This window comes from Thalassophryne amazonica, chromosome 12 (genome assembly GCF_902500255.1).
Source record: "Thalassophryne amazonica chromosome 12, fThaAma1.1, whole genome shotgun sequence".
Classification (NCBI taxonomy): domain Eukaryota; kingdom Metazoa; phylum Chordata; class Actinopteri; order Batrachoidiformes; family Batrachoididae; genus Thalassophryne; species Thalassophryne amazonica.
The window spans coordinates 87,523,865-87,532,040 of record NC_047114.1 but is presented as its reverse complement, the minus strand read 5'-3'; the positions used below and the strand labels follow the sequence as shown (position 1 = coordinate 87,532,040).

The window sequence follows — 8,176 nt, the reverse complement described above, 5'->3', positions numbered from 1 at the left end:
ACGCGAAAAACACTGAGTACACATGCATTTCGGGCGTACAAACAGCGATTATGAGTTTTGGTATTTGAGAGATTTGAGAAATATTTGGCGTGTTTGGAGTATGTATTATTTTGGTGAAGTATTTAGTATGTGTGATTAGTGTGGTGGTGTTTTCTTGTTTTTTTTTTAATGAGGCATCTTATAAATGTTGAGCAAGTGCTTCAGTTTTTTGTTTTTTTTTTTAATTGGAGCAAGACGGAGCACACAGCGTGTTATCAGAGTCTGAACCAGACAGTGAGGGTTCTGATGATGAGATGATCCCTCTTTTGTTCTGGACGAGCAACCAGAGCAGGTGGATCCACCGACATGCGCACAGTGGATTGGATCGCTTGCTTGTCTTTGCAGCTTATCCAGGACTCAGGCGCTACAGAGCTCGCCCCAGAGCCGAGTCCTGGAACGCAGAGCAGGATGCAGACACACACTGCTCCAGCAGTTGCTCCAGGCGCATTTTGTTTAAAGCATCAAGGTCAACGTTAGCTTCAGTTTCATTTCTTTTGTGCTCTTGATTCGCAGGCTATTCAGTGATGATAAAAGTGAAAGCTCATTCGTACACTTTTCTCAACGATTTGTGACTTTGTGGCTTTTTTTCCTTCGTTCAGCTATCATTGTATGCCATGTGACCGGGCCTTTAAATCTTGCAGAGTCACCCTCTCTGCAGCTCTCAGCACCTTATAATACATTATATTTATATAGCGCTTTACACAGTGCTAAAAGACACTTTACAGAACAGAAAAAAAATAACAAAGAAAAAGGCCATTTTAATATAACAAAATTAAATAAAAATAAACACGATTATAAAATCAAACCTTCACTGTGTCTTCTGATGGAATCACGACGATGACCGGTCCAAGATGGCGGCCGCATTTAAGAAACAAAAGTTTATGAGCAATGTAAACATTGACACGATGGAGTTTGATGCGGAAGAGTTCAGAAAGACACGACTGGAATGTTTTGATTACCATTTACAGTTGGCGATGAAAGACTTGGGTGTTAACTTCGTGTTAAAGTCAGAACAAGAAGCTGCACCGAAAGAGATCTATCTGAGAAGGGACACATTCCGTGTGATGTTGCTCCAGCTAGAGCGGCACGCTGAGCAGTTTCGCGAAAGTAGTCCAACGAGCTCAATCTGTGGGCGAGCTATCCCACAATGCTAAAATAGTAGAGGTCGGTCCAACGAGCGCGGCACTCTGAGCAGGGTGTTCTTGCACCTCAGCAACCAACGTGTCGTCGACTCTGGAGCAAACGACGTTCCATGAGTAATAAACTACATTTCCCAAGATGCCTCAGTGTGACCGGAAGTAGAACCCCATGGAACGAAACAGAAGCCCGTCGCGGTTTAAGTCTTTTTATTATTATTAATCTTTTTTTTTTAAAGTAATCTGACGACAGCAGTTTCTTTTCTGAATGGCGTGTCCTGATAAGCAAACAGGTATGATAATGATTCCGTTTAAAGTGCAGACAAAGCAATAAAACAACGCTGTGAAAGCCGTGACTCAGCTAAAATCTCGCCGTGACAAATATGTTCATTGGCCTTGTGATACATATATCGGCAAAGCTTATTTAGTAGCATAGTAGTTGTTATTATTGTTAAAAGTACATGTGTAAAATGTGAAAACATACTTCCAGTGTTTGTTTGACCAGGAGCGTAACCGGGAACATATCTGTTTTTAAAATTGAGCCTAAAATATAAACATGTTATACACGTTACTCATACCCATTTTATAAACTATAAAACATAAAAAGATATTAGAGTCCCTTTTTTATGGGTGGTGTTTGTAAGCTCTTTTAGTTTTAGGGTTGTCACATGAAGTGTTTTGATTTAGCACATTTTACTCCCTGTCCTGACGAAATGCCACGTTACATATGTCAGTTTATTCTGTTACAAATGTTATGCTTGAAACAGTCTTAACATGTGAAGTGTTCTGAAGTTCACGGATATATATCCTGGACGCTCATGGTTTGGACCCTTGTCAACACTTCGGAAAACCTTAAATCGGTCATTATGATGCAAAAAAATTCAAGTTGTTCGAAAATTAATTTTGCCATACTTTGGTAATCCCTTGCATTTTGGTGCGCTTCCATGAGACTGTCACATCCATTACCACTTTGAATGATCCTGCTGTGATCTGACCGTCCCACAGTTTTATAGTTTGTCCATTATTTCTTCATCCTTTGGAGATCCCTAGTACGCACTGGTCCACTTCTGGGAGATTTATATGTTTTTTGCAGTAATGCTGTTTTTGTCTGTCTCCATCAGTAGAGTTGAATCCAGCCGTCCGTCCTCTAGATTGGCTCTTGGGTACCTGGGAGTCAGATGACCCAGGAAAGGGTTGCTTTCCCACCATAAACCCTTTCCGCTACACAGAAACACTGCAATTCAGCCACGTTGGACAACCAGTCATCAACTTCATGTGAGATATCACTGATGGAATACATCTTTAAAAAGCTGAATGGCTCAAACATCCTCAAAGTTTTTACCGTAACCATAAAAAAATAAAGTTGAATCACTTTTAAAACTAGACTGGCTATGCTGAAAGCAACAGTGAAGGTCAAACATGACTTTTCATGCCATAAATCCAATCCACCAAATGGTTTTATTTCTAATTTTATATTATAGCCTTCAAATTGCAAAATAAATTAGAGTTTCGCAGAAATGTAATTGGTTTCAGGTCTGTTTGGTTCTATGCCATGGACCCAAGGTGCCACATGCAGTTCTGAAAGCACTACCCAGAGAGAACCTATGGCAGATAGATAGTTCAGGTTCAAATCCAAAACCTTTACTGGGAGACTGCAGACTGACCATGTCATATTAGAATGCACTTTTGGTCATCTGAATAATTTTTTGCTATAATTTTCCTTGCCATTTAAAGTTAAGTGTGATCCATAAATCTGCCCAGTGATAGATCTAGAGCAGGAGCGTATGACTAAAAATGGTAAGAGCTTCTAGGTTTGAAAACTTTGGGAACCCCAAGTGAATGAATTTGTTTGCTGTGATGTGCACTAAGTCAACCTTGTTACTGAGAAGTGTTGCCATCATTGATGCTCATTTGTTGCTGTTGTTACCAGGTTCAATGCCTTCCATCCAGAGACGGGGAAGCCTCTTCACAGGGAGTGTGGATTCATTCGCATGCAGCCAGGAACCAACAAAGTGGCCTTCATCATCGCACAGAACTCTGGTAGAAACAGTCCTTTTACTACCAGGATTCCCACTACTGTAGTTGTGAAACAGTTCCCAATTTTAAAAGGTTTTCTCCACCTGATAGAATCGGCTCGAATTTGGGAAGATCCAAAAACTGAGTTTAAATTTTGTTGTGTATTTATTTAGTGTGATGCAACTTCTAGCAATGACATAGTGTCTTTTTCTAAGTCACATTCATGCAGATGTAGACACTCAGAACGCTTTACAATGAAGCCTCACATTCACCCATTCACACAAAGACATTACCACCTTCCTAAAGCAATTTCCTTAGGATGTCCTCTTTTTTCCCCCTTTTTATCCCCCCAGTATGAAATACGGGGGGATAAAATTGTTCTAAGTTATTTTCATTAGTTACTTCCTCCAAACCATCAACATGTCTATTAGACCCCATTCCTACCAGGCTGCTCAAGGAAGCCCTACCATTAATTAATGCTTCGATCTTAAACATGAGCAATCTATCTTTATTAGTTGGCTATGTACCACAGGCTTTTAAGGTGGCAGTAATTAAACCATTACTTAAAAAGACATCACTTGACCCAGCTATCTTAGCTAATTATAGGCCAATCTCCAACCTTCCTTTTCTCTCAAAAATTCTTGAAAGGGTAGTTGTAAAACAGCTAACTGATCATCTGCAGAGGAATGGTCTATTTGAAGAGTTTCAGTCAGGGTTTAGAATTCATCATAGTACAGAAACAGCATTAGTGAAGGTTACAAATGATCTTATGGCCTCAGACAGTGGACTCATCTCTGTGCTTGTTCTGTTAGACCTCAGTGCTGCTTTTGATACTGTTGACCATAAAATTTTATTACAGAGATTAGAGCATGCCATAGGTATTAAAGGCACTGCGCTGCGGTGGTTTGAATCATATTTATCTAATAGATTACAATTTGTTCATGTAAATGGGGAATCGTCTTCACAGACTAAGGTTAATTATGGAGTTCCATAAGGTTCTGTGCTAGGACCAATTTTATTCACTTTATACATGCTTCCCTTAGGCAGTATTATTAGAAAGCATTGCTTAAATTTTCATTGTTACGCAGATGATACCCAGCTTTATCTATCCATGAAGCCAGAGGACACACACCAATTAGCTAAATTTCAGGAATGTCTTACAGACATAAAGATATGGATGACCTCTAATTTCCTGCTTTTAAACTCAGATAAAACTGAGGTTATTGTACTTGGCCCCACAAATCTTAGAAACATGGTGTCTAACCAGATCCTTACTCTGGATGGCATTACCCTGACCTCTAGTAATACTGTGAGAAATCTTGGAGTCATTTTTGATCAGGATATGTCATTCAATGTGCATATTAAACAAACATGTAGGACTGCTTTTTTGTATTTGCGCAATATCTCTAAAATTAGAAAGGTCTTGTCTCAGAGTGATGCTGAAAAACTAATTCATGCATTTATTTCCTCTAGGCTGGACTATTGTAATTCATTATTATCAGGTTGTCCTAAAAGTTCCCTGAAAAGCCTTCAGTTAATTCAAAATGCTGCAGCTAGAGTACTAACGGGGACTAGAAGGAGAGAGCATATCTCACCCATATTGGCCTCTCTTCATTGGCTTCCTGTTAATTCTAGAATAGAATTTAAAATTCTTCTTCTTACTTATAAAGTTTTGAATAATCAGGTCCCATCTTATCTTAGGGACCTCATAGTACCATATCACCCCAATAGAGCGCTTCGCTCTCAGACTGCAGGCTTACTTGTAGTTCCTAGGGTTTGTAAGAGTAGAATGGGAGGCAGAGCCTTCAGCTTTCAGGCTCCTCTCCTCTGGAACCAGCTCCCAATTCGGATTAGGGAGACAGACACCCTCTCTACTTTTAAGATTAGGCTTAAAACTTTCCTTTTTGTTAAAGCTTATAGTTAGGGCTGGATCAGGTGACCCTGAACCATCCCTTAGTTACGCTGCTATAGACTTAGCCTGCTGGGGGGTTCCCATGCTGCACTGAGTGTTTCTTTCTCTTTTTGCTCTGTATGCACCACTCTGCATTTAATCATTAGTGATTGATCTCTGCTGTCTTCCACAGCATGTCTTTTTCCTGATTCTCTCCCCTCAGCCCCAGCCAGTCCCAGCAGAAGACTGCCCCTCCCTGAGCCTGGTTCTGCTGGAGGTTTCTTCCTGTTAAAAGGGAGTTTTTCCTTCCCACTGTCACCAAGTGCTTGCTCACAGGGGGTCATTTTGACCGTTGGGGTTTTTCCGTAATTATTGTATGGCTTTGCCTTACAATATAAAGCGCCTTGGGGCAACTGTTTGTTGTGATTTGGCGCTATATAAATAAAATTGATTTGATATAGTGATCAGCATGTCCATCCATCCGTTTTCAGTTGTTAGCGCACTATCTCAAGAACCAGTTGACCAATTTCAATCATATTTAGCAAAAGGATCTACTTAGGTGATCCCCTGACACCAGTCTATTACAGTGACCTTGGGGTCAATTTCAAGGTCCCAGCGACTTATTCAAGATATTGTCATTGCCACCCTTGTTTGCATGATATCTCAAGAACCGGTTGACCAGTTTCAGTCATATTTAGCAAAAGGGTCTACTTGGGTGATCACCTGACACCAGGTGTTTACAGTGACCTTGGGGTCATTTTCAAAGTCACAGCGAGATATTAAAGATAATGTTGTTGCCACCCTTGTTTTCATGATATCTCAGGAACCAGTTGACCAATTTGATTCATATTTAGTAAAATTATCTATTTAGGTGATCCCCTGACACCAGTTGATTACAGTGACCTTGGGGTCAATTTCAAGGTTACAGCGAGATATTAAAGATAATGTCATTGCCCCCTTGTTTGCACGATATCTCAGGAACCAGTTGACCAATTTGATTCATATTTAGCAAAAGGGTCTACTTGGGTGATCCCAACACCTTGTATTACTTACTGATTAGTGGGGAATGGAGGGATACATCATGTCATGATGACTTGTTCCGGTGTACATATACAAACACAGTTGTATTGCGTCTTTTTTGTTGTTGTTGTTGCAGGTCTGGTGGAGATTGAGGAAGGAGAGCTAACAGGGCAGCATTTGAACCTGCACAGTCAAGCTTTGGCCAGAACCTCATTTGCAAAGAAGCCACACGTCAAACAGGTCCATCTGTAATTCTCTAATCATGATTGAGTCTTTGTCAGGGTTACTTCATTGATTTATTAACCATCACTGACACTGTTGAGTCTCTGTGAGGTAGAAAGAACCTATAAGATAGTCCAGAAACTTCAAAATAAAACTTTCTCTGGAAGTATAGCTTTGTTTTTACAATTCTACCTGTACTGCTTTGTGATTGCGCCGTGTCTCTCTCTCTGTCTTTTAATCTTTCAGATTTCTCGAGTGTTCACGCTGCGATCAGATGGGAAGTTGGAGCAGACAGTTTCCATGGCAACAGACACCCAGCCAATAGCACAGCATTTGTGTATCGCCTACCGTCGCTCATCTTGACGCAACAACAGGGCAGGCAGGGTACACAAATATGACTGAGCGGGTTATAAGTATCACCAAAAAAGGATCTCTAATCAATAATCATCTTATCCCGTGACTGTGTACAACAAAAACAGTCTTACTGCTGTGAGGGTAACATGGTTACAGTCAAAGTTTTAAAAAAAAAAGTACTGATATTTTTATATTAATATTTTTCCTGTAAATTTTATGTGAGACAAACGTGTTTGGTCTTCTTTCTTTTTTAATCCGTTTTCAATTCCACTAATATGCATTTGAGCAGATTACCACTTAAAACCTGGCAACATTTTCACGATGTTTAAAAACGCCTTTTTCTTTTAGGTAATGGATCTTTGTTATACTTTGCATTTCCATGGACCCTATAACTTCACCAGATTTTCCATGAGTGTTCAGGTTGTGCTAATAATATCCTATGAGATGTTGTACGATTGTTATTGCACACAAGCCGTGGTTCTATCTGGCATGGTCTTTTTGGAAGAGCACGGCTGCCAAATGATGCACAAATCACGATTGTCTGGGGGAGGGGAATCTGAATCTAGAAAGCGCTCCACATGTGTGAAATTTTTTTTTCTACTAATTATAATCAGTTTCCACCAGCAGGTAGTTGCCAGATTTGCAGGTGGAAGGTAAATTTAGTGTCTTTGTGTCTGTTGATTTTGATGGTGACTGGGCTGTTATTCATTATATGCTACAAATAAAGTATATTTTGATAAATAAGTGTGATCCACCTGTAATATTACAAAGTTGTAAGAATTTTGTTGAAAAAATGTTTTTAATGACTGAACAGCAGCACATTGTCAGCTGTTGGAGGAGACATGTTTTTCTAGATCTTGAATCAAAAAAGTTTTCCTAATCAATTCCATGTCTTTATGTGTCGGATGAATATCATTTAGTGTTATCCAATCAACAGCAAGGTCCGCTTCGTGAAACAAGGACATAGGCCGCACTGACCTACAGCTTCCTGGGTAACTGTTGATCAGCTCAGCAATGACAAGTAACATTTTTCTGCAGTTATTAGAATATTTACAAAGGAATCCTTCAAGTGGTGATACAAGCACCAAATTCAACATCAATATTCCTATCAAATTGTGTAAACTATTCCTTTTTATGAGGAACAGTTTGCACCATGTGTCATGCTTAGTTATGTTACAGGGTAACATGTCACGTCATAGAACCCAATGGACGTTGACCTTATTTGACCTTTACTTTGGAGACCAAACATTCAACACAGTCAAAACTATTGTATTTATTAATCCTCTTAGCTCAACCAACAATTTGCACTAGGGGAGGTGATGGGCTTGAGTCCAGAAGATCATGGGTTCAAATCCACAAATGACTGGAAAATCACTAAGGGCCCTTGGGCAAGGCCTTTAATCCCCTATTGCTCCTGGTGTGTAGTGAGCGCCTTGTATGGCAGTGCCCTGACATCGGGGTCAATGTGAGGCATAATTGTAAAGCGCTTTGAGTGTCT

General features: G+C 39.9%; 1 protein-coding gene across 2 annotated transcripts; it reads left to right on the top strand.

The window, feature by feature from the left end:
- The first annotated feature begins 1,331 nt into the window (after nt 1–1,331).
- On the top strand, nt 1,332–7,422 carry thap4 (THAP domain containing 4). 2 transcript variants are annotated; one of them, XM_034183179.1, is made up of 5 exons: nt 1,332–1,468; nt 2,300–2,450; nt 3,106–3,215; nt 6,239–6,342; nt 6,571–7,422. In XM_034183179.1, the coding sequence occupies exons 1-5, from the start codon at nt 1,444–1,446 to the stop codon at nt 6,685–6,687; spliced, it is 507 nt and encodes a 168-aa protein (XP_034039070.1). In that variant the 5' UTR covers nt 1,332–1,443; the 3' UTR covers nt 6,688–7,422. The 2 variants fall into 2 exon arrangements, with proteins under 2 accessions (XP_034039070.1, XP_034039069.1); XM_034183178.1 differs by having other exon boundaries at nt 1,338–1,468; nt 2,297–2,450.
- Nucleotides 7,423–8,176: the final 754 nt, after the last annotated feature.